Source organism: Podarcis cretensis, assembly GCF_951804945.1.
Source record: "Podarcis cretensis genome assembly, chromosome: 2".
NCBI classification, from domain to species: Eukaryota; Metazoa; Chordata; class Lepidosauria; order Squamata; family Lacertidae; genus Podarcis; species Podarcis cretensis.
Window position 1 is genome coordinate 111,101,548 of NC_137171.1, and position 25,085 is coordinate 111,126,632.

Below are 25,085 nucleotides of genomic sequence, written 5' to 3' on the forward strand. Positions count from 1 at the left end.
GATTCTGAGGAATCTCCAAATGTGGATGTGTGTGGTTGTATTGTAACTTATAGTTTATTTCAAAATACATAAATCCCTCAGAATTAATCCAAATCACATGCACCCCCTAACTGCTATCACTGTAAAGCTAGAGCACATTAAGAGCTTCCAAGAGAGAGGTCATGGCTTCCAAATTTGCTTCAACCCTGGGACCTCTCTTTTTAGAAACATTTTACAGCATGAGGAAAGATCTTCTATCACCCTCATGGGTTGGGTCATTGGGCCTTGCTGAGCTCAGCCGCCAAATATGAGACAGTGGCCTCTCTAGATGGGAAAAGGGAAGCTGTGCGGTACTTGTTTGACCCCCATCAGCTCTGCGTAGTCAAAGATGAGGAGGATGCTAAAGATGACCAGCCAAGCAATGAAGTGGAGGATGAAGCAGATGAGAGGGACCCAAGTGTTGCTACCAAAGGGTTAAGAGGTAGCAAGACGCTCTAATCACTGAGCAGCTGGAAGTCATTAAGCTTCCAGGAATGTGAGTTTGTATAAATAGTCAGTCTCCCGTGTGTTTGTTCCTTTTTGGGCGTGTTTGCTGATATGTGTGGTTCGTCACCAGGGTTTTTTTTCTTTTGTAAATAAACCTTTTCTTTGAGTTCCAAACCGCTTGCTCCAAGATTCCTCTTTGAAAAGATACTGCCTCTCCTGCCCTTCTTAAACCGCTGCGCGAAATGCTCTGCTGTAATGGGACTTGTGACGATGGAAGCGCACTGGACATTTACTTAGCATTAAACTAATTAAAGTTTAATGGGACAGGTTATGGGTGTTTGTATGTCAAGAAGGAGATAAGGAGTGCAGTTCAGAGTGATTTATGAAAGGACTGGAGCGAAGACCGAAGCGGTTGCCGACAACGAAAGCCTTCAAAGCAGCTTGAGTCCTGCAACGTGCCTAGAAAAGTTTTAAACAGGCACTGCGCAGTTTGTTTGTTTTTTTTTATAAAATTTTTATTGAGTTTTCACATTTTATAAACACAGACACACACACACAGAGACAACACATATAAAGTTTCATATCCTTACTTTCCTAACCCCAGTTCTTGACCTCCCCCCACCCCCCCTTCATACATCCTAATTCAATTAAATTAGCTCAGCAAGTTCATATCTCTCATCCTTTACATATTATTATTATATATATGTATTTTTAAAGAAATACTTAATTCTTATTACTTGGCCAAATTTTACTTATCCAGTTTTCTTATAAATATTAAATCCTTTTCTAAGGTCGACTCAAATTCCTTCCACGAATTTCCCTTTTATCTTAAAAATAGGTCATAATAATCAAACACAAAGGTCATAAACATATTTTTAAAAATTCTTTCCCCCCCCGCTCCGGTTTCTGTCCCTTCCCAATGTCCCCATGTCCACAAAAACAGTTTTTAGCCTGGATTCCTCACATCTGAGGCCTTTAAATCTCTGTCAGTCTCTCTCTGCCGATTTTGTTGGTAGCCCTCTTTGTTGGTCCTCAGGTCTCGAAGGAGTTCTAGCTCAGTCTCATCAGATTTTCTTCCATCCAAAGTACTTGGTACCAGCTGCTGCGAAAGGTTAGCTAATCCATACTCAAAGAGGAAGCCCCAATCATATTTCTTATTTCTTTTAAATTCAAATATTCCAAGTGTTCCAGGGGCTTCCTCCCTCCTCTTTCGCATCTTTCGCAAATTTGTAATCCAAAGGTCTTCTTCTTTGTGTTCTGACAATGTAGGCTTCTGGTTGGTACTCTCCATCTGTACTGGCCCTTGTTCCCTCTCCTCCTGTTCCGAAGTTATCTCTTCTAATTCAGCTGCAGATTTTTTCCCGGTCAAGTCCATTGTGCATTCAGCAGAGTCACTTATTTTAGAGTTCAAGGTTATAAGTTGTTTACTCATAGCCGTAGTCTGCTCCTGCAACTTTCCCACGAGAAAAAACATTCTTTCTATCTCTGCCTGTAATTTTCCATCTGCAGCCATTGTAGTGTTTCAATGTTTCCCCTAGGGGGATTCTGGTTACTTAATAGTCTTTTCCCAACAGTCCGTTACTTTGTTATTTCACTACTTTGTTCCCAACCACTTTAATTCAAATATAACAAATTTAGTCCAGAAAGGTGTTAAATAATAAGATTTTTAACTTTCACTGCCCGTTTGACAGCTCCTTTGACAGCTGTCAAACTCCTTGTTCCTTTTTCTCCAGCTCACATACAGGACACTCCCGGGTCTGGGGGGGTTTAAACAAAAGCTTCTAAAATTCCACTCTTACTCTCCAGCACAAATCTTCTTCTGTCAAATTCATGAAAATATTATCTTTTAAAAAACACCAAAAAGAAAAAACTCTCCACCTTAATTCTCCGATCCTTGCTTTAAATCTTCTGTAAGCAGGGGGGTGCAGACTTCCCTTTAGCACATCCCCCGATCTTACCGAATTCAAGGGTAGAAATTTTAAAGTCCAAATTCCATTCTACTCACGGATTAATTAAAGTCCGAATTTCAGGGAAGAAAGTCAGCGGTCTCCGGCCATGGCTCGCGGCTTCGCTCCACTGCAGTAGCGGTCCACTCACAGCACCACGCCGCTCCCCGTACCCTCTCCGCAGCCTTTAAAAAGGCTCTTCGTGGGTCGGGGGGCGCTTTAGGTGCCCGCCGAGTCACCAAGTCCGCAGGCTTCAGCGCCTGCGGTTTCTGAGGGTCCCCGCGTCACCGTCGCGGTAGAACCCTTCTCCAGCGGAGCCGATTCCCTCCGGAGCTCGGAGGGAATCCGCCATTAACCAGATCGCGCTAACCCGGAAGTCCGGCACTGCGCAGTTTGTACTCGCTGGAAGACGTCTTATTCCCCAAGGAGCCACCTCAGCAGCTGGGAGACGGTCTACAGGTGTGTGAGTATCGTTCCTAAGCCCCAGGGAGGATGGCAGAGTCCCAGGAAAGTTTTACTGTCCCGTTTACGCGACTCAATGGGAAAAATTGGCAAGATTGGAAGGCTAGAGTGAGGGTTTGGTTGCAAGCAAAAGAGTTGTGGAGTTGCACTGAAGCACCGCCTTTACAGGCAGCTGCAGACGCGTCTGCAGAAGACAAAGCAGCAGCAGCAGCTTCACAGAAACGCGACAGGAAAGCCCAAGGTCTACTAGTTTTGGCAGTGGGACCAGAGCAAATGCCTTATGTTTCTGAGTTAAAGAACACGCATGAGGTCTGGACGGTTCTGCAGCGGTTAAACTCCAGAAACACTGCGGGGGCCAAGATCCATGCTACAAGATGTTTGTTTGATTTACGTCTCCAACCGGGAGCGTGTGTGAAAGAACATATTGCCAAAATGGTGTCTGCCTTTAATCAACTAAGACAGCTGGGCATTCCTTTCTCAATGGAGCAGCAGTCATACATATTGTTGTCTTCTCTTGATAAAAGCTATGAGACTCTAGCTCTAACTTTGGAAGCTATGCCTTCAACTGAATTAACCCTTGAATACATTTCTTCTCGGTTTGCAGATGAACAGGATAAAAGGCAAAGAGAAAGAGGTTTGTCTTCAAAGGGGAGTTATGCTGTGCCTAAGAGTGGGGATGCGGAGTTTGAGAACACAGTAAATGCTTTTGCAGCTAGACATTGTTTTCGCTGTGGTTCCCCTTCCCATTTAATTAGGAATTGCACACGTGAACCTGGTCAAGACCGCACCAAGGCCGTTACCCCTAGTTACCAGACAAGGAGTTCCAGTGGACATCGAAGAAGAGGAGGAGGTCGTGGCTACTCCCACAGCACACAGCACATGGCTTCAGCAATGGCGTTGATGCAAGGGCGTGGCCAAGGCAGCAATCTACGCTGGTTGATCGACAGTGGTGCATCTCACCACCTGGTGGCGCCATCTAGTGTCCGTTTGCAGAATTGCAGACATTTGCAAACCCTTAAAGTTGTGACAATGGCAGATTCAACTAAACGTTCCTTAGAGACCGTAGACACAGTGTTCTTGAATTGTTTGCAAACAGAAATTGATGCCTACGTGCTAAAGGGAATGAAGGGGTGTATTTTGTCTGTGTCAGAACTTGATAGAGATGGGTTTAAAACTGTGTTTGAAAATGGGGTTTGCACTATTTCAAAGAATAACGTATCTCTTTTGCAGGTGGAATGCAGAGATGGGTTATATTATTTTGAGACAAGTCCAGATGAAGTTGAACAGGTTCATGCCGGTTGTGTGAACTCGCCTACCCATAATTCTTGTGTTCATTTATGGCACCGCCGTCTGGGACATATTAATTTTCAGTATGTTAAAAGGCAACCTGAATTATCAGAAGGGTGCAAAATGAACAAATGTACTAAGTATTTGGATTGTACTGCATGCAAAAGGGCGAAGGTTCATAGATGCAGCTATTCCAGTTCAGATAGGAAATCTGACAAAGTATTCCAACTTGTGCATATGGACCTATGTGGCCCAATGCCTGTTGCTAGCATGGGAGGTTCGAGGTATGCACTGTGTCTCTCGGATGACAAAACAAAGGTTACATGGTTTTTTCCTCTCAAAACAAAAGCAGATACTGCAGAAACAGTTAAAAATTGGGTTCATGCAGTAGAACTTGAATTCGGTACTAAAGTACTTGCTTTTCAGACAAACAGAGGGTCAGAATTTACCGGGTCTGTGTTGCAGAATTTCTTTAAGAAAAAGGGAATTAAGCATCGTCTGTCTACACCTTATTCCCCCCAAGAAGGAGGCGTGGCCGAACGTAAAAAACAGGGTTCTGCAAGAGTTGGCAAACTCTATGTTGTTTGATGCTAAACTCCCTCAAAGTTACTGGGCGGAAGCCTGGCAGGCGGCTACTCATATTCTGAACCGAGGATATAATTCGGTAATTGATACTACCCCATATTTTGCTTTATATGGGAAGAAGCCCAAAGTTAATTACTTTCGGGTGTTTGGATGTCAAGCCTATGTACTTATCCCAAAAGCGTTAAGGAAAAAGGGAAGTCTAAGGGCTAGGAAACTCATCTTTTGTGGGTACGAACCACACGCCAAATCTTGGAGGTTCGTGAACCCAAATGGGGATACTACAAGAGTGGTCCTCAGTAGGAGCGCTGAATTTTGTGAGCAATCCAGATGGACTCACTTACATGCTAACCCTGACATTTTGAGAGATGATTTAGGCATTTATGCTGAGAATGAAAGTCCAGAGGGTGGTGAGCCAGAAGGGGATGGTGCACATGGTTCAGATGCAGATTCTGACCAGGCACAAGGTTCTTCTCCTAAGGTAGAAAAGCCAGAATCTAGGAGTGTTCCAACATCGCCAGTCAGTAGGCCTAGCAGACAGCAAAAGCGAAGCAGGTCACCTGCAACACCAAGTCCAAGGGAGGTATCTGAACGGAGGTCTTTATCCCTAGGGGCGCGTCCAGATATAAAGTCTGAGACAGATTCTGACAGCCAACGGTCAGAGGGGGCACAAGAGGAGCAATTGTGCAGGTCAAAACGTGCCACAAAGGGCAAGCCGCCAGAGCGGTTTAAGGTGACAAGTGTATACAGTGGTGCCTCGCTAGATGAAATTAATCCGTTCCGCGATTCTCTTCGTCTAGCGGTTTTTTCGTCTTGCGAAGCAAGCCCATTGACAGCTTAGCGGATTAGTGCTAGAGCTGTCAAGCGGCTTCCAGCGATCAGCTGTTAAGCAGCTTATCAGCGGAACAGCTGATAAGCGGCTTAGCAGCTTAGGAAAAGGGCGAAAAAAGCAAAAAAAAAAACCGCCGGGGGACGCAAGATTTTTTCGTCTTGTGAAGCAACCCCATAGGGAAATTCATTTTGCGAAGCGCCTCCAAAACGGAAAAACCCTTTTGTCTAGCGGGTTTTTCGTCTTGCGAGGCGTTCGTCTTGCGGGGCACCACTGTACGTAAATATGGCACAGTGTGAGCCAGATAGCTATATGGAAGTACAACAGCTTCCAAGCTCAGAAGCCGTAAAGTGGCAGGAAGCAATGGAAAAGGAGATGGCTTCAATGAAGTCTCTCGGTGTGTTTACAAGTACAGAGCTTCCGAAAGGGCAACAAGCTGTAGGTTGTTGATGGGTATATCGTTTAAAGCCCACAACTACTGAGGAGTTGCAATATAAAGCCCGACTAGTTGCAAAAGGGTTTTCGCAGCGCAAAGGTGTTCACTATTCTCAAATCTATGCCCCTACTTCAAGATCGGAGTCATTAAGAATGCTTTTAGCCTCTTCAGCTAAGAAGGGAAATAAGCTGTTTCATTTTGATGTTGATGTGGCTTATTTAAATGCAGACTTACAGGAGGAAGTCTATATGACACCACCACCAGGTTTTGAAGGAAACAAGCCAAACCAGGTCTGGCGCCTACACAAATCCATTTATGGGTTGAAACAGTCCGCCCGTAATTGGAATTCCTGCTTAAACGATGCTCTAGAGAGCATGGGGTTCAGAAAGAGCGCAGCAGATGCGTGTCTTTATCTAAAAGGCTCGGGATGTGAACAAGAAGCAGTCTTGATATTTGTTGACGATTTATTATACAGTGGAAAGGATGATAAACTTGCACAACAATTTGCCACAAAGCTTGGAGAAAGGTTTCAGATAAAATCACTAGGCAATGTATCCGTTTATCTAGGAGTTAAAATTCAGCAAGATGAAAATGGGAACTATTGGCTCGGCCAAGAAGCTAAGATCCAGCAGTTGCTGGAAAGGTTTAAAATGGACAACTGTGCTGGTGTTCAAACCCCAATGGAGTTAAGTTACATAAAGGATGCTCAAGCCGAGCAACAGGCAGAGTTCTGTAATCCCGGGGTTTACCAGTCAGCGATAGGCAGTCTACTCCACATTGCACAGTGGACTCGGCCCGATATAACATATGCTGTCAACATGCTGTGTAGACAAGCTGAAAAACCATCAATGCATGCTTGGCAAGGAGTAAAAAGAGTTTTAAGGTATCTCCAAACTACCAAAAGGTTTCGCTTAAAACTATCAGCAGAGGGCAGCACACAACTTGAATGTTGGGCCGACAGCAGTTGGGCAGATGCTGGACCAGATAGAAAATCAGTGTCAGGAATGGCGATAAAATTTGGAAATGCACTAATTGGTTGGAGATCAAGAAAGCAATCACTTATAGCTTTAAGTTCAACTGAATCTGAGTTCAATGCATTATCAGATGTATGTAGAGAACTGGAATTTTATAAGCAACTGGTACAAGAATTGTTTGGAGAATGTTCCCTACCTATCACAGTGTGGGAAGACAATCAACCTTGTATTAAACTAGCTAAATCAGGTCAATTCAAGGCACACACGAAACACTTGGATATCCGTTATCAAAATGTATGCCAAAGTGTAAAACAAGGTTTAATTGAACTAAAGTATTGTCCAAGCCAAGAAAATCTCGCAGACGGTTTTACAAAAGCTTTGAGTCCGCAATCTCATAAATGTTTCTGTTCAGGTTTAAATTTGAATTAAGGTTGGTACAGCTCAGTGTTACGAGCGAGAGGGGGTGTTGCTACCAAAGGGTTAAGAGGTAGCAAGACGCTCTAATCACTGAGCAGCTGGAAGTCATTAAGCTTCCAGGAATGTGAGTTTGTATAAATAGTCAGTCTCCTGTGTGTTTGTTCCTTTTTGGGCGTGTTTGCTGAGGTTCGTCGCCAGGGTTTTTTTTGTTTTTGTTTTTTGTAAATAAACCTTTTCTTTGAGTTCCAAACCATTTGCTCCAAGATTCCTCTTTGAAAAGATACTGCCTCTCCTGCCCTTCTTAAACCGCTGCGCGAAATGCTCTGCTGTAATGGGACTTGTGATGATGGAAGCGCACTGGACATTTACTTAGCATTAAACTAATTAAAGTTTAACGGGACACCAAGTGACCCAGGGCTCCCTGCTCGTATTCCAGAGCACAGGAGCATCCTGCACAGGCTGCCAGTACCTCATCAGCAGCTAGGTGGGAAGGAAAAGGCGCATTAGATAAAGGTAGATTCTCCTGCAGGCACACGTCTCATATGGCTGCATTTTGGGACTCCAAAAATGCAATCACATTGTAGAAAATCCGCTGGACCTGCAGGCATTAGCTAAATCATAGAAATCAAATCCACACTGGGTTGTTGTTGTTTTTAAATTGTGCAAGATTCTAGTCCTCATCATTGCATTTTGCTTCACAACATAATGAAGGCTATGCTGAGTTAACGGTGTGAGTTTGGGAGGTCCGTTCTCAAAATAAACTGTACCAAGGAGCAAAGACTTAATGCTGAAATTGGGGTATTTGCTTTGGAAATATCACTTCCATGAAAGTGCAGAGTATGAAATCCGAACAGCATCATGCCAGGAAGATTTATTCTGCATTTTGAGTTTAGCTTTTCTGACTTGGGCAAGAATTCACTCTGAGTTGCTCTGTTATCTTGCCTGTGGGACTTCTTCCTCCCCTTCAGTCCTCTCCCCCCATTTTGCTGCCCCAAACTGATACCCCTACCTGGAGAGTCAGTGCTGTGCAGAAGACATAGAAAGATCTCTGTAGTACTCCAAAGCAACTTCTGGTCCAGTGTTTGACTTGCTGAGTGGCCATGAGGCTGTGCTGCAGGATGAAGAGGACAATTAAGTCCACGTCCACCATTAGTGGCCGCAGAATCTTGGGATCCCTCAGGGCAGCTTCCCATTGAAGATGAGGAGCAGCATCTGCAAAGAAAAGAGGTTCAGTCAGGTGAGGCCTAGTGCATCCAGCAGGGGGCTGGCAGAGGATCTCAGATAGTAGCCCAGAAACTGATCCCAGAGACAAATTGTTCTCTCTCTCCTTTCTCTCTCATCATCTTAAAACAATCCTTCCACAAGCTGGTGTTCTCTGGATAGCTCAGTTAGAATGTGGTGCCAATGGTGCTAAGGTTGCAGGTTCAATCCCCGTAAGGGACAGATCTCCCAGAGATATCATACGTAGAGTGGCTTCACTATCTATTCCTTCTCACAGAGAACTTGGGAAATTGTAACTCTTTGAGAGAAATAAGGGTTATAAGGGTTGCTATGTGTCCACTTTTTTGAGGGGTAAAATTTCTATCCCAGTGGATAAATTTGCCAAAATCTCTATACTTTCTGGATGAGATATAGCCATAACTGATGGTGGAAGACTTGCTGTCCTCTTCTCTTCTCCTGCCCGCCCTCCCAACAATACATCACAGCTTCGATAGCCTACATATAGTAGAGGTATTAAAATGAGAGTCATCATAAGCACCCTCTTTTTTTGCTCTTCAAAACATGGCAACTCTACCTAACAGCTCCAAGCAACCTTAACAAACTACAGCTCCCAGAATTCTTTGGGGGAAGCCATGACTGTTTAAAGTGGTATAGTGCCCTTGAAGGACAGAGATGCCTTTCTAAATCTTGGTTGCCAACCTCATCTCTGGTGCCAAGCCAGGTCTAGAGGTGTGAGGCTGCATGTCTGCTGCCGCAACTGATTCCTGTATAAAATATACAACACGGTTGGGTTGAAATGGCACCCTTTCCACTTACCTGGTTTGCACATGATGTTAATGTGCCAAGGGTGGAGAAATAAATTTCTTCAGGTGAAAATAAATTTACCTTCGGGTAAATATAAATTGCCGTCCAGTCACTCTTCCCTGCGCGACTCTTTGCTGGAAAAGCTGACCTGGCAAGATAGCAGAGTAGCAGCAACGGTCCTACCACGGTGTGAGAATAGGGATAAATTACGTCCAGAGACAGATCGGTTCTTATCTCTAGTAGCTTTATTTACAGACCATAAATCAGTTTCTTCCATCAGAGTTTTCCTGCATTTCTTTGTGCTTTCCAAAAGCACTCTCTCTCTCTCTCTCTCTCTCTCTCTCTCTCTCTCTCTCTCTCGCAGCTTCTGCTGCTGGTGCTGTGTGTCAGCCAGAAGCGAAACCAGATCTGAACTCAGACACACACTGTGACGCATTTTCCTGCGTCAAGCTCCTCCCAGATACAGGACACCACGGAGTTTTAACCCTGTCTGTTCCAAACTCCACACTTCAGACCCGGGGGGCCAAATGCACATGTGGTCTGTGGTCCTCTGAATTCACTGCTCTGAATCCATGGTTCTGCTTCGCCCCTTAGCCAGCCAGGATGTACCTTTCAACTCTTGACAAGGCCTCCTCCCTCTTTAGTAGAGGGCAGATTGTTGTGTGTGTATCAGATATAACTTCCTGTAGAAAGGCAAAAGTTGCGCTCCTTGTTTGACCCACCTTTGCCTCTCTCACCCTGCCCAGCCCTGGCATGTGGCCTCTGGAAGGCGATCCAGGAGGGAATCTGGCCCTTGGTCTGAAAAACAGTGGAAGCTTCCAAACTGACAGTTGCTCATGAGCATGCAAGCCTAAGGCCTGCCCACATCCCACTGAACTATGCTAGGCTATGACTTCTGTCATTCCTGGCCATTGGCCACGCCAGTAGGGGCTAATGGGAGTTGGAGTTAAGGAATGGTTGAGGGAACTATGGATATACTATGAAAAAAAGCAAGACTTTTAGAGAGATGTTTTCACAGCTGTAGGGCATGTGCACATTTCCCTTCCCTTTGATGGGATCTCAGCACTCGAGATGCTGCTTAGATTTGTTTATCACCCATCACCCCACTCCCATTTACTAGTGGATTCATTGCTACAGAGTTCTTGTGTATATGGTTGCATACAGGTACTAGTGGCAGTGTTGATTGTCTCCCCCCCAACCCCCCCATGCAATTATGGTGCTTTTTTAAAAAAAGAAAAGGGGGTCTTTTTTCCAGGGCACTCAAGGTTACGCAATACTGGAACCTCTTTTCCCCAAACTGTTCAAAGTCTGTTGGTTTCTGCTTCCTTCACTGTGCAGCGAAATGCTTGTCACAAGACAGTTGTTTACATTCCACAGTCAGAGTTGCTGTTGGGTTCCCACGGGAATGGGAGACTGGATGTGACATTCACTGGTTTCCTGTTTTTCACTGTTTCTCTCGGAGTTCTTTGTTTCCGAGAGGAGTTGCTTCTCTGCTCTCGCAGAGGCAAGATGCATGTTTGTATTCTCTCAGCACTGAAGTGTAAATAAAGTTAAAGTTAAAGAATGTGGCACATACTGCTCATCCTTCCGCTGTGTGGACTACGCTGTTTAGGCTTCAGATAAGGGGCCTGTATCAGCTTCAGATGGGCCGAAGCTGGTCAAAACCTCACAGCAATTATGGTGCTTTTTTAAAAAAAGAAAAGGGGGTCTTTTTTCCAGGGCACTCAAGGTTACGCAGTACTGGAACCTCTTTTCCCCAAACTGTTCAAAGTCTGACACTTACTGTAACAGTTTCATGGTGATTACCGGCTCCATATTTGCTTTACAAAGAAAGCACTGAAAACAGGGGTTGCTTTTTAAATTTATCGCTTTGTTTGTCTTGATTGAAAGCAAAGCAAAAAACTTCTCCTCTCTCCTTACAAATTAAAACTGCCTTCCACTTTTTTTCAGTATTTCCTGTGAAGAAAATTGCTTTCACATCCGTAGCGTACATTTGGCAGGCATCTAAAGTACATGGTCCCCCTCCCCCAAAGATTCATGGGAGTGGTCGAATGGGAGGTATTCTTTGACAGGGCGTCTGTCTTGCTGCTGCTTCATGTTCCTGTTTCTGTGTGTCTGTGAGGAGAATACAGGACACTGCAAAAGACACAGGGTGCCATAAGCCAGACAGAGAGTGGTCCCTCCCTATAATGTAAATAGAGTGACTTCTGTTCAGGAGATTTCTGTATAAAGAACACTTTGCTGAGGTGGAAGTGGGGACTAAGTGAGGTTGGAGTGGAACCATGTTTGCATGAACATGAGAATGTAAAATGTGCTCTCCATTTAGATATTTATTAAAATAATTTATTCATTTACCCAGAAGAGTCATTAGGCTTTTTTTGCTGTAAGCTGCTTCCTACATTGTAAGTGTGGGTCATGAGACCCTTGATCCCTCCTCGAAATACAATCTGAACCAAATGGGTGAGGCAGTGAAGAGTTTATTGATTACAATACGTTCTTGCAAGAGGGAAGGGGTCCAAAGTAGCTGATGCTCCCTCTACTCGAAGCCCAGCTTCCCTCCCTCGTCTCCCCATTGGCTGGTCCTGCATGGTTTTCCTTCCCCCAGTTATCAAAGGAAAGGAAAGAGGCTGGGGGGGGGGGGAGAAACTTCTCCTTCCTCGCCAGAGTCACCTGACTTCCGGCTTCACCAGCGGAAGCTTTACAATAGGGGCTTGCAAAGGAGGGAGGGAAGGGGGCTGCTTCGTCCTAATTGTTGTTGTTGTTTAGGCGTGTCCGACTCTTTGTGGCCCCCTGGACCAGAGCACGTCCTAATTAAGCCTCCTAATTAAACAGTGTCACTCCCTGCCTCCCAGGCGGGGCTCCCATTCCCGCCCGCGCTGCCCAGGGTCGCTGCATCTGCCGCCACCTTCAGGATTTCGGGTGAGTGCAAAGCCAGCAGCGGGGAAGGAGGGGAGGGGCTTGGCAAGGGGGGGGGGTCCAGGATGAGAAGCCCCGGGACGGGGAGAAGAAGAGAAGGGAGGAAAGGGAGCTGTTTCTCTTAATGGGGCCTTGAAGGGGGGGGAGAGGGAGTATTCCGTTGTGGAAAGAGAGAAGCTTCTTCCTGCCCGGATCTGGTGCAAAGGGAGTTGCAGGAAAGGAGGCGGGAAAGGGGAGAGGCTTGGACATAAAAATAAAAATAATACCTGCCCATCTGGCTGGGCTTCCCTAGCCACTCTGTGCGGCTTACAACATAGATAAACCATAATAAAACATCAAACGTTAAAACCTTCCCAATACAAGGCTGCCTCCAGATGTCTTCTAAAAGTCAGATAGTTGTTTATTTATTTGAAATTGGAAGGGAGGGCGCCACCAGCGAGAAGACCCTCTGCCTGGTTCTCTGTAACTTCGCTTCTTGCAGGGAGGGAACTGGCAGAAGGCCCTCAGAAGTGAACCTCAATGTACAGCCTTCCTTCCTTCCTTCCTTCCTTCCTTCCTTCCTTCCTTCCTTCCTTCCTTCCTTCCTTCCTTCTCTTTAGGCACCAGGCGAAAGCATTCCTCTTCTCCCAGACATTGGGCTCATTAAACAATCTATGGCCTTCACACCTGCATTTGTACGTGCGTAAGGGGGCAGTTGTCGTTTTTATTTCTTACTGTGCTGTGCATCTCTGATTTTCTATTGTAAGCTGCCCTGTGATCTTCGGAGGAAGGGCAGTATAGAAATTTAAAGAATAGCAGTAAAAATAAGAAGCCTTGTGTTCAAGGGGGTGGTTGGGACAGAGTCTCTGATTAGCATGCATAGCAGGTCAGGCTAAGGAGGGAATAATAATAATAATAATAATAATAATAATAATAATAATAAATTCTTCATTACTTGCACCCTGCCCACCTGATTGGGTTCCTCGGCCACTCTGAGCGGCTTCCAACAAAATAAAAAACACCGAAAACATTGAATACTTCCCTGTACAGGGCTGCCTTCAGAAGTCTTCCATTTTGTAGAAATGGCCTTCAATTTTAAAGAAATGCCCTCTTTAAGTAATCGCGTGATGTAAACATGTACCCTAGTGGTCAAAATTGTGGAAACCTTTTGGAAAAGTGTATTTCTGAGGTTTGATGGCTCCTAACACCACTTTTTTTTTTTAGTAATACCATAAAACTATATATCAATGGAAATATAATTTAATGAAAAATGTAATGCAATAACTTTTATGAAGGATTATTTATTACAACGGCAGTCATAAAGAAGAAACGTGAAACGCATATAACAAAAGAGATATACAAAAATTCTCACCGTGTCAGTTAATGCTTAGCTGGGTAACCTTTAGCCTTCCATGGAGTAAAGTAAGCTTTTTAGTTCTGCAGCTGTAATAATGTGAAACTAAGATTAAATTATTTCCCTTATTAATTGAGTTTTATTGCTGGGCTGCTTCTGAGTAACAAGTTTCTTTAGTCAGCTCCATAGATTTTTGATTGAGTTAAGGTCTGGGCTATGTATTTTGGGGCATTTACTTTCCCATTAATGACACAAATTTTGTCCACACCTCGTGCTGTCATACAGCCCCAGATCATAGCACTGACTGGGTGTTTCACGGAAGGTGCTATGTAAATAGGATGTAAATCTCCTCCGATTCTCCTCACGTATTTCATGCCATCACTACCAAGCGAGATTTTGGTCTCCTCACTCCAAATAACACTGTCCCATTGTTCTGCTGTCCAGTTAACATGGGTTTAGCCCAGTCTGATTTTGTAGTGACTGCGTCTCCTTATACCTCTTCCAAAATTTAGAAATGTCCATTTTGGTTAAGTTTCTGCCAATTTTTCTTCTAATATCTTCATAACTGTAGCCTTGTTCACTTAATAGTACTATTTTACATCCCTTTCTAGGTGACCAGTCAACTCTTTGCGCCATTTATTTAATTTTATTACGTTTTACAAGCTCAATAAATGAAAAAAACCTCAACCAACTTGATAGCAATCGCAAAACACATTTTTTTAAAAAAATATTTTTATTGAATTTTCAAACTATAACAACAAATTTCCACAAATCTTAATTGAACAATTTCTATATCCGTATTTCTCCCCTCCCTCCTCTTTGGCTTCCCCCATATTTCCGTATTGATTTATTAAACAAATTCTATACTCTGCTGATTTTGCTTCTTATATAGTTGTCAAAACCTGCCAATGAGTCCATATCTTTATACTGTCTTTTTCTATAGTTTATAAATGGTTCCCACTCTTTTTTGAAATCGATGTTGTCTCTCTCATGTATTCTCTCTGTCGGCTTAGCCAGTTCCGCGTAGTCCATAAGCTTGGCTTGCACTGCTTCCTTTGTTGGCGTTTTCTGTTTTCCATACTTGTGCTAATAAAATTCTTGTTGCTGTTGTCGCATACATAAACTATGTCCAATTTCCCTCTCATGTATCATGATCTAAAATTAGAAGCAGGAAAGATTCTGGTTTTTAAACAAAGGGTTTCTTCAACATTTTTTTCAGTTCATTATATATCATTTCCCAGTATTCTTTAACCTTCTTGCATTCCCACCATACATGAAAAAAGTACCACCTTTCTCTTTACATCTCCAACATATCTTGGATCCTGTTTTATACATTTTTGCAGTTTTTCCAGTGTGATATACCATCTATATATCATTTTCAAATACAGTGGTACCTCAGGTTACATACGCTTCAGGTTACAGACTCTGCTAACCCAGAAATAGTACCTTAGGTTAAGAACTTTGCTTCAGGATGAGAACAGAAATCGTGCTCCGGCGGCGCAGCAGCAGCAGGAGGCCCCATTAGCTGAAGTGGTGCTTCAGGTTAAGAACAGTTTCAGGTTAAGAACGGACCGCTGGAATGAATTAAGTACTTAACCCAAGGTACCACTGTAATTTTCTCTTAATGATATACAATCTGTAAACTTTACATTTGTTTTCATAAACTTTCCCATTCCTCCAACTGTATATTAAGCCCAACATCCGGAGCCCATTTTATTTGGGCCGATTTTACCTTCTCATCTAAAGTCTCTCCATATAGCAAAATGTTATATGCTCTCTTCAATAATTTGGTATTTCCCTCCACAATTTCCTTTTGAAAGTTTGAGATAGTATAGCTGAACCCCCTTTTATTATCTTCTTTAAATTGCTCATTAATTTGTCTGTGATGCAACCAACTTTGTAAAGTACCTTTCAAGTTTTCATAACTTTTAAATTTCCAACCTTTCTCCTCTTCTATTAACAAATCTCTATATGTTGGCCACTTTCCTTTTTTATCACCCCTCCAGCTACACAGGGTCTAATCCTGCCAGACTTTGGTGGATGTCTCAAAAAATTCCAAGTTGTTGGATATTCAAATCGCAGAGCTTGTCAAAACTGAGAGGCAACTATTTACAAATCCTGTTCTTCCAGCAAAGCAGGAATTTTAGGGTTAAAAATACATTTGCTTTCACTCAGAGGCTGTAATGTAGATTTTTGGGGGCTTTCATCTTATTCACAAAACGTCTCTGCAGGGTTCTCCCCTGAATAGCAGAAGTACGGCTTCCATTTTTAATACTTCTCACTTTGAAGTTCAAATTGAATTTAAGTCCAAATTTTTAAATTCCTCTCCAAAAGCTTCTTTTTCTTTTACCTTATAACAGAAGATCTGTCACTTCAGAGGGCGGCTTTTAGGCTTCGGATATTCAGGTGTGCATTGGAGCCGACAGCCCGCCTCGACCGTCTTCCCCTCCCCCACCCGCTGCTGATGCAACTGCGGGAGCCGGTTTGACGGGAGACCTGGGGTACAGCTGGACCCCGTTGGAGCCCCACTTTTCTGCAGAGTTTTGTGCGGGAGGCTTTTTTTAGCCCCTAAACCTCTCCTCGGTGGCCTGAAATCCCCCTTAGGGCTTTGTCTTACTCCAGCCCGTAAGCCCGCAATCACAAAGTCAACTCTTTGTGACATTTATTTTATTTTATTACATTTTACAAGTTCACTAACTGAAAGAACAAAAAAATCCCCAACCAACTTGATTGCAATCACATAACACACTGACAAATGTCCTTATTTATGTTGCAATCCTTCCTAAATGTTGTTGTATTACATTCTACTTTAAATTACAGTGGTACTTTAAATTACAGTGGTCTGTTCTTAACCTGAAACTGTTCTTAACCTGAAGCACCACTTTAGCTAATGGGGCCTCCTGCTGCCGCCGCGCCGCCAGAACACAATTTCTGTTCTCATTCTGAAGCAAAGTTCTTAACCCGAGGTACTATTTCTGGGTTAGCGGAGTCTGTAACCTGAAGCGTCTGTAACCTGAAGTACCACTATATATTTCCGTTGATATATAATTTTATGGTATTACTCCCCAAAAGGGGGGTATTATGAGCCACCAAACCCCAGAAAAACACCTTCTCCAAGGTTTCCACAATTTTGACCACTAGTGTATGTTGTCTTCTACGTCCAAAGACACACATGCACGCACAGATAGCATGAGCAAGCAGGGCTCCAAAGTGCTTCTCTTGAGAACTTGCCATCTAAGTTGTTTACTCACGGCAAAATAAACAGAAGCATAGTTAATCTATGGACTTCCATCCCATAAGAGACAGTGACGACCGGCAACTTGGATATCTTGAAAAAAGGGATTAAGCTGATTTCTGTGCTCTGCCCTCGTAGTCCTAGGCAATAATGCTTCTTAATACTATTTTCTGGAAAGCACAGGAGGGCAGAGGGCTCTTGGGCTGAAATCTTGCTTGCTGGTTTCCCACAGGCATCTGCTTGGCCACTGTGAAAACAGGATGCTGGACTAGGTGGGTCTTTGCCTGATGCAGCAGGCTGTTATTAGGTTCTAATATATTGCAATGATTTTACACTTACATGTGGCATAAGAACACTTCAGTTATACAGTGGTGCCCCGCAAGACGAATGCCTCGCAAGACGGAAAACCCGCTAGATGAAAGGGTTTTCTGTTTTGGAGGTGCTTCGCAAAATGAATTTCCTATGGGCTTGCTTCGCAAGAGGGCTAAGCCGCTTAACAGCTGATCCGCTAAGACGCTTATCAGCTGATCCGCTAAGACGCTTATCAGCTGATCCGCTAAGACGCTAATAGTGCTAATCCGCTAATCCACTAATGGGCTTGCTTCGCAAGTCGAAAAAACCGCAAGACGAAGAGACTCGCGGAACGGATTCTTTTCGTCTTGCTGTACTTCTTACTCATAGGAGAGACTGCTATTGGAGCCTGTTATCATTTCCTCACTTGAAAAAGAAAAAGACAGAGATGTGTCTTATAAGCCAGTTCCACCGTAGATCTCTACTATAAAATGATGGTGCTTTCTTAAGTGTGAATGGAGTGATCATGGGTTTCTCTAGCCATTATCTCATCTGCATTCCTAAAAATTTGGAATATGGAGACAGTTGAAAATGGAGAGGGAGTGAAAATAAGAGAAGGCACACATGGGGATTGACATGTGTTTATTGTCTTTCCTAAAAGTCTAACAGGATTCTCTCCCTGCCCCAAACAGGTGAGGAAGATGATGGTCAGGATTCTACGGAGAGGTCTGTGAAATCAGTGGGAAGAGCAGAGAGGCCATTTAAATGCAGGGAATGTGCTTTAGTCACTGTGGAAAAATGAGGATACACCGACGAATTAACACGGGGGAGAAACCGTTTGAATGCATGGAGTGCGGAAAGAGCTTCACTCAAAGTGGTAAACTTAGAATACATCAACGAACTCACACGGGGGAGAAACCATTTAAATGTATTGAATGTGGAAAGAGCTTTGGTCAAAACGGAGACCTTAGAATACATCAACGAACTCACACAGGGGAGAAACCATTTAAATGCATTGAATGTGGAAAGAGCTTCAGTCAAAGTGGAAACCTTAGAATGCATCAACAAACTCACACAGGGGAGAAACCATTTAAATGTATTGAATGTGGAAAGAGTTTCAGTCGTAGTGGAGACCTTAGAATACATCAACAAACTCACACGGGAGAGAAACGGTTTAAATGTATCGAATGTGGAAAGAGCTGCAGTCGTAGTGGTCACCTTAGATTACACCAACGAACTCACACAGGGGAGAAACCATTTAAATGTATTGAATGTGGAAAGAGCTTCAGTCAAAGTGGGACACTTAGAATACATCAACAAATTCACATGGGGGAGAAACTATTTAAATGTATTGAATGTGGAACGAGCTTCAGTCATAGTGGAGCCCTTAGAATACATCAACGTACTCACACGGGGGAGAAACCGTTTCAATGTATTGAATGTGGGAAGAGCTTCAGTCAAAGTGGAAAACTTAGAATACATCAACGAACTCACACGGGGCATAAACCATTTAAATGTCTTGAATGTGGAAAGAGCTTCAGTCAAAGTGGAAACCTTAGAACACACCAACTAACTCACACAGGGGAGAAACCATTTAAATGCATTGAATGTGGAAAGAGCTTCAGTCAAAGTGGAAACCTTAGAACACATCAACGAACGCACACAGGGGAGAAACCATTTAAATGCATGGAATGTGGAAACAGCTTCAGTCGTAGTGGAGACCTTAGAATACATCAACGAACTCACACGGAGAAACCATTTAATTCTATGGAGTGTGGAAAGAGCTTCAGTCAAAGTGGAGGCCTTAGGAAACATCAGCTAACTCACACAGGGGGAAAACCACAGATGTAGGGAATGTGGAAAGAGCTTAACGGAGTGGAGACCTTAATATTCCTAAGCAAATTCACACAGGTGAAAAACCATATAAATGTATGCAACGTTGCACTCAATGTTCACTATTTAATTTACGTCAAGAAACTCATAAAGGCAGAAATCAATTTTAAATACATGGAACCCATGTATTGTTTTTGTATTTAAACTTGTATACACATATATATGTATTAAAGTAATGAAGGTCACACATATACTTGATGTACAAAAGAAATTGCAAGTTGTTGCTAGATTATCCAGGGGGAGAGTGTGAATCTGGAATGCTCAAGGCATGTGATGGGTCTGAGTGGCAGGTGATCCACTGCCAGACCGCCATCTTGACAAGAATCTTTCTCTTTTTTTAAAAAAATTTTTTTATTGAGTTTTCACATTTTATAAACAGACACACACACACCGACAAAGACAACACATAAAAAGTTTCATATCCTTGCTTTCCTAACCCCAGTTCTTGACCTCCCCCCACCCCCCCTTCATACATCCTAATTCAATTAAATTAGCTCAGCAAGTTCATATCTCTCATCCTTTACATATTATTATTATATATATATATTTTTAAAGAAATACTTAATTCTTATTACTTGGCCAAATTTTACTTATCCAATTTTCTTATAAATATTAAATCCTTTTCTAAGGTCGACTCAAATTCCTTCCACGAATTTCCCTTTTATCTTAAAAATAGGTCATAATAATCAAACACAAAGGTCATAAACATTTTTTTTTTAATTCTTTTCCCCCCCCCGCCCCGGTTTCTGTCCCTTCCCACTGTCCCCATGTCCACAAAAACAGTTTTTAGCCTGGATTCCTCACATCTGAGGCCTTTAAATCTCTGTCAGTCTCTCTCTGCCGATTTTGTTGGTAGCCCTCTTTATTGGTCATCGGGTCTCGAAGGAGTTCTAGCTCAGTCTCATCAGATCTTCTTCCATCCAAAGTACTTGGTACCAGCTGCTGCGAAAGGTCAGCTAATCTTCCATACTCAAAGAGGAAGCCCCAATCATATTTCTTGCTTCTTTTAAATTCAAATATTCCAAGTGTTCCAGGGGCTTCCTCCCTCCTCTTTCACATCTTTCGCAGATTTGTAATCCAAAGGTTGTCTTCTTTATGTTCTGACAATGTAGGCTTCTGGTTGGTACTCTCCATCTGTACTGGCCCTTGTTCCCTCTCCTCCTGTTCCGAAGTTATCTCTTCTAATTCAGCTGTAGATTTTTTCCCGGTCAAATCCATTGTGCATTCAGCAGAGTCACTTATTTTAGAGTTCAAGGTTATAAGTTGTTTATTCATAGCCGTAGTCTGCTCCTGCAACTTTCCCATGAGAAAAAACATTATTTCTATCTCTGCCTGTAGTTTTCCATCTGCAGCCATTGTAGTGTTTCAATGTTACCCCTAGGGGGATTCTGGTTACTTAATAGTCTTTTCCCAACAGTCCGTTACTTTGTTATTTCACTACTTTGTTCCCAACCAGTTTAATTCAAATATAACAAATTTAGTCCAGAAAAGTGTTAAATAATAAGATTTTTAACTTTCACTGCCCGTTTGACAGCTCCTTTGACAGCTGTCAAACTCCTTGTTCCTTTTCTCCAGCTCACATACAGGACACTCCCGGGTCTGGGGGGGGGGGGGGTTTAGACAAAGGCTTCTAAAATTCCACTCTTACTCTCCAGCACAAATCTTCTTCTGTCAAATTCAGGGAAATATTATCTTTTAAAAAACACCAAAAAGAAAAAACTCTCCACCTTAGTTCTCCGATCCTTGCTTTAAATCTTCTGTAAGCAGGGGGGTGCGGACTTCCCTTTAGCACATCCCCCGATCGTACCGAATTCAAAGGTAGAAATTTTAAAGTCCAAATTCCATTTTACTCACGGATTAATTAAAGTCCGAATTTCAGGGAAGAAAGTCAGCGGTCTCCGGCCATGGCTCGCGGCTTCGCTCCACTGCAGTAGCGGTCCACTCACAGCACCACGCCGCTCCCCGTACCCTCTCCGCAGCCTTTAAAAAGGCTCTTCGTGGGTCGGGGGGGGGGACAAGAATCTTTCTCAAGGCCTTGTCTGCAAGAGGACGGGCAATGAATTCTGATTGACTGCTTGGAACAGAAATGTATTTGGGAGACACCGCTGAAGAGAAAAAGGGAAAAAACTCACAGCCCACTCTACAAATTATCCAGGCTGTTATGTGGCAGAAATGCATTTTCCCACCTTCCCTTGAAACAGCCTTGCCCTACAACGCTGTGTCACAAGCTGCCTTTGGGAATGGTCCCACATCTCAGAAGGCAGGCAGTGGGGACGAGTGCTGTGTTGCCCTGGGAGGAACACAATGGCACTGGAGGCTGCTGAGCAAAATGGCCCCCGTGGGCTCCATTGTGTTCCCACTTACCTTCTGATTGCTTGCCTTCTCCCTCGAGGGCCACATCCACACCACATTTAAATCACTCTAGTACCCCTTCAGTCAGTCATGGCTTGCCCCAAAGCATTCTGGGAGCTGTAGTTTGCTGAGAGGAGACTCCCTGTTCCCCTCCCAGAGAGATAATACGTAGAGTGGCTTCACTATCTATTCCTTGTCACAGAGAACTTGGTGAATTGTAACTCTGAGGGAAATAAGGGTTTTAAGGGTTGCCATGGTTAAAGACTTGATTGCCTCTTCTCTTCCCCACCCCCCCGGGCAATATAGCTTCTATAGTTTCTATAGCCTACATATGGTAGAGATATTTAAAATGAGAGTCCTCATAAGGACTCTTTTTTGCTCTTCAAAATATGGCAACCACACCTAACAGCTCCAAGCAACCTTAACAAACTACAGCTCCCAGAATTCTTTGGGGGAAGCCATGACTGTTTAAAGTGGTATACAGTGGTACCACTTGCCCCCTTGACCCGCGCCCGTCCTGGCTGATTAGAGCATGTCTAGATGAGGTGCGGGTCCCCCTGGATGAGATCATTAATCAGTCCCTTGGTATGTGGACTTTCCCAGGGGAGTTGAAGGAAGCAGTGGTGCATCTGTTCTTAAATAAAACATCTCTAGATTCTTTAGATCTATCCAATTACCGCCCGGTATCGAATCTTCCATACCTGTGTAAGGTAATTGAGAGAGCAGTTGCCGAACAGCTTGGTAGGTTTCTGGATGAAACATAGGCTCTGGACCCATTTCAGTCCGTCTTTCACCCTGGTTACAGGACCGAGACGGCTTTGGTTGCCCTAACAGATGATCTCCATAGACAGCTGGATTGAGGCGGGTCGGGACTGCTGATTCTCTTACATCTGTTAGCAGCCTTCGACATGATCAATCACAAACCTTTGGACCACCGCCTTTCCGACGTAGGGATTCAGAGCACAGTCTGACAATGGCTGCTCTCCTTTATCTCTGGTCGGGGACAGAGGGTGGCGCTAGGGAGGGAGTTGTCACTGTGGTACTCCTTGGTGTGTGGAGTCCCACAGGGTGGAATCCTTTCCCTGATGCGTTTAAATATCTTTTATGTGCCCCCTTGCCCAGATTGTCCGGAGCTTTGGGCTGGATTGTCATCAATATGCTGATGACACCCAGCTTTATCTGTTGATGGACGGCCGCCCTGACTTGGCATCGAACACACTGACCAGATGCTTGGAAGCTGTGGCTGGATGGCTGCGTGGGAGCCGGTTGAAGTTAAATCCTTCGAAGACAGAGGTCTTCTGGCTAGGTCGGGACAACATGGGGTTGGGGGCCCAACTCCCATCTCTTGCGGGGGCTCAATTAGTGCCAGCGCCTTCTGTCAAGAGCTTGGGTGTAACCTTTGATGCCTCCCTTTCCATAGAGGCACAAGTTGCAGCCACAGCAAAGGTGGCGTTTTTCCATCTCCACCATATTAAAGCAGTTGGTCCCTTACCTTTCTCGCCCTGATCTGGCCACAGTGATCCATGCAACGGTCACCTCCAGGCTTGATTATTGTAACTCGCTCTATGTGGGGCTGCCCTTGAAGCTGACCCAGAAACTCCAGCGGGTGCAGAATGCCGCGGCGAGGCTCCAGTGCTTTACCAACTGCACTGGCTCCCGGTGGAGTACAGGGTCAGGTTTAAGGTGCTGGTTTTGACCTTTAAAGCCCTATACGGCCTAGGACCCACTTACCTATGGGACCGCCTCTCCTGGTATGCCCTGCGGAGGACCTTAAGTTCCGCAAATGACAACATTTTGGAGGTCCTGGGTCTCAAGGTGGTTAGATTGGTCTCAACTAGGGCCAGGGCCTTTTCAGTACTGGCCCCAACTTGGTGGAACGCTCTGCCACAAGCGACTAGGGCCCTGCGGGACTTGACATCTTTCTGCAGGGCCTGCAAGACAGAGCTGTTCCACCTGGCCTTTGCTTTGACTCAGTCTGACCCTTATGTTTCCCTCCCCTTCTGGTTTTGATCTATGGACTACTTTTAAAATGAGGCTGCTTTTTAAATTGCATTTTAATCTGTATTTTAAATTGGTATTTTCTCCCCCTATTATGTTTTTACTGTAATTTTACTGGTGTTAGCCACCCTGAGCCCGGCTCTGGCCAGGGAGGGTAGGGTATAAATAAAATTTATCATTATTTTTATTATTATTATTATTATCAGACATTAAGAACTTCCTGATCCTGCTTCTTTCTAAGACATCTGAAGGCAGCCCTGAATGGAAAAGCTTTTAATGTTTGATGCTTCATTGGTTTCTAAAAGATATTCTGTTGGGAGCTGCCCTAGTGGCTGGGGAAACCCAGTCAGACGAGCGGGTATAAATATTATACAATATTATTCTTATGCTTAATTGAATAGCAGTTCCCGGAAGCCGCTGGAGGGGAGAGATGCTCTTGGGCTCCCATCCTCTTTGCAGGCTTGGCCACCATGAGGAGACAGTGCTGAGATTCCTGCATTGTAGGGGGTTGGACTAGATGACTCTCAGGGTCCCCTTCCATCTCAACGATTCTATGATTCTAACAGGGTGAGGGACTAGATGGGCTTGATCAAACTACAGGGCTCTTCGTGTGATCTGTGTGTGTGTGTGTGTGTGTGTGTGTGAGAGAGAGAGAGAGAGAGAGCGTACCTTCAGAGAGAGGCCCCTGTCTCTTCTTTGCAAAGAGGCTGAATCAGCTGCAATACCTCCACACTTGACCCACCGCTTCCCTGCCTGCTCTGTCTCCACCCCCAACTCCAATTCCATGGGTATTGCATTGCATTGCACAACCCCCCCCCCTAAAGCTTGCTGCACCCCGAGGCGCTTTGCACTCACCGGATTCCTTGCAGGACGAGGGCAGAGGGGGCGGGTCAGCTGTTCCGCTTAAGCCGCGCCCCCTTTCCCAAATCAGTATGGAGGAGCAACCTCCCTCTAGCAGCTTGCACTCTGTGGCTTTAACCCTTAAGGCAACGAGCATCTGTTCCCTGTACTGGAAGCCCAGCTTCCCTCCCTTCTCTCCCCATTGGCTGGCGACTGCAATTATCCCGCCCCCGGAAATATCCTGCCTCCCAGGCGGGGGCTCCCATTCCCGCCCCCGCTACCCAGGGTCGCTGCTGCTGCTGCCGGGATTTCGTGTGAGTGCAAAGCAGCTGCGGGGAAGGAGGGAAGGGGCTTGGCAAGGGGGGGGGGGTCCAGGATGAGAAGCCCCGGGCGGGGAGAAGAAGAGAAGGGAGGAAAGGGAGCAGTTTCTCTTAATGGGGCCTTGAAGGGGGGGGAGGGAGTATTCCGTTGTGGAAAGAGAGAAGCTTCCCCCTGTCCGGATCTGGTGCAAAGGGAGTTGCAGGAAAGGAGGCGGGAAAGGGGAGAGGTTTGGGCATTGCTGGACAGGCTCGCAATAAAATAATATTTTTTGTTGTTGTTTAGTCGTTTAGTCGTGTCCGACTCTTCGTGACCCCATGGACCAGAGCACACCAGGCACTTCTGTCTTCCACTGCCTCCCGGAGTTTGGTCAGACTCATGTTTGTAGCTTCGAAGACACTATCCAACCATCTCGTCCTCTGTCGTCCCCTTCCCCTTGTGCCCTCCATCTTTCCCAACATCAGGGTCTTTTCCAGGGAGTCTTCT

At 44.5% G+C, this 25,085-nt stretch overlaps 3 protein-coding genes and 1 long non-coding RNA gene across 13 annotated transcripts in view; 2 read left to right on the top strand and 2 right to left on the bottom strand.

Annotated features, from left to right (window-relative positions):
* LOC307208659 (uncharacterized protein) overlaps positions 1–25,085 on the top strand; it is a 174,526-nt gene that overhangs the window by 97,343 nt on the left and 52,098 nt on the right. For 5 of the 10 annotated variants that reach the window (XM_079963502.1, XM_079963503.1, XM_079963504.1 and 2 more), the window contains exon 2: positions 17,891–19,044. In XM_079963502.1, coding sequence (XP_079819628.1) covers positions 17,964–19,044 — 1,081 coding nt within the window. In that variant the 5' untranslated portion in view covers positions 17,891–17,963. Of the gene's footprint in view, positions 1–12,212; positions 12,347–17,890; positions 19,273–25,085 lie in introns of those variants that run through there. The other 5 variants (XR_013835206.1, XM_079963500.1, XR_013835207.1 and 2 more) reach the window with 4 other exon arrangements.
* LOC307208751 (uncharacterized protein) overlaps positions 1–25,085 on the top strand; it is a 129,962-nt gene that overhangs the window by 55,727 nt on the left and 49,150 nt on the right. The gene's annotated exons all lie outside the window — the stretch shown is intronic.
* LOC307209817 (nurim-like) lies at positions 92–9,448 on the bottom strand (the record flags this gene model as incomplete). The annotated part of the gene is made up of 4 exons (XM_079965180.1): positions 92–442; positions 7,802–7,878; positions 8,408–8,610; positions 9,436–9,448. 4 exons carry the CDS (start codon positions 9,446–9,448, stop codon positions 304–306), a joined length of 432 nt encoding a protein of 143 aa, XP_079821306.1. The 3' UTR covers positions 92–303.
* On the bottom strand, positions 13,604–24,063 carry LOC307209252. Its single transcript, XR_013835478.1, has 2 exons — positions 21,456–24,063; positions 13,604–14,827 (listed from the first exon to the last, which is right to left on the bottom strand). It is a non-coding gene; the product is annotated as an uncharacterized lncRNA (long non-coding RNA).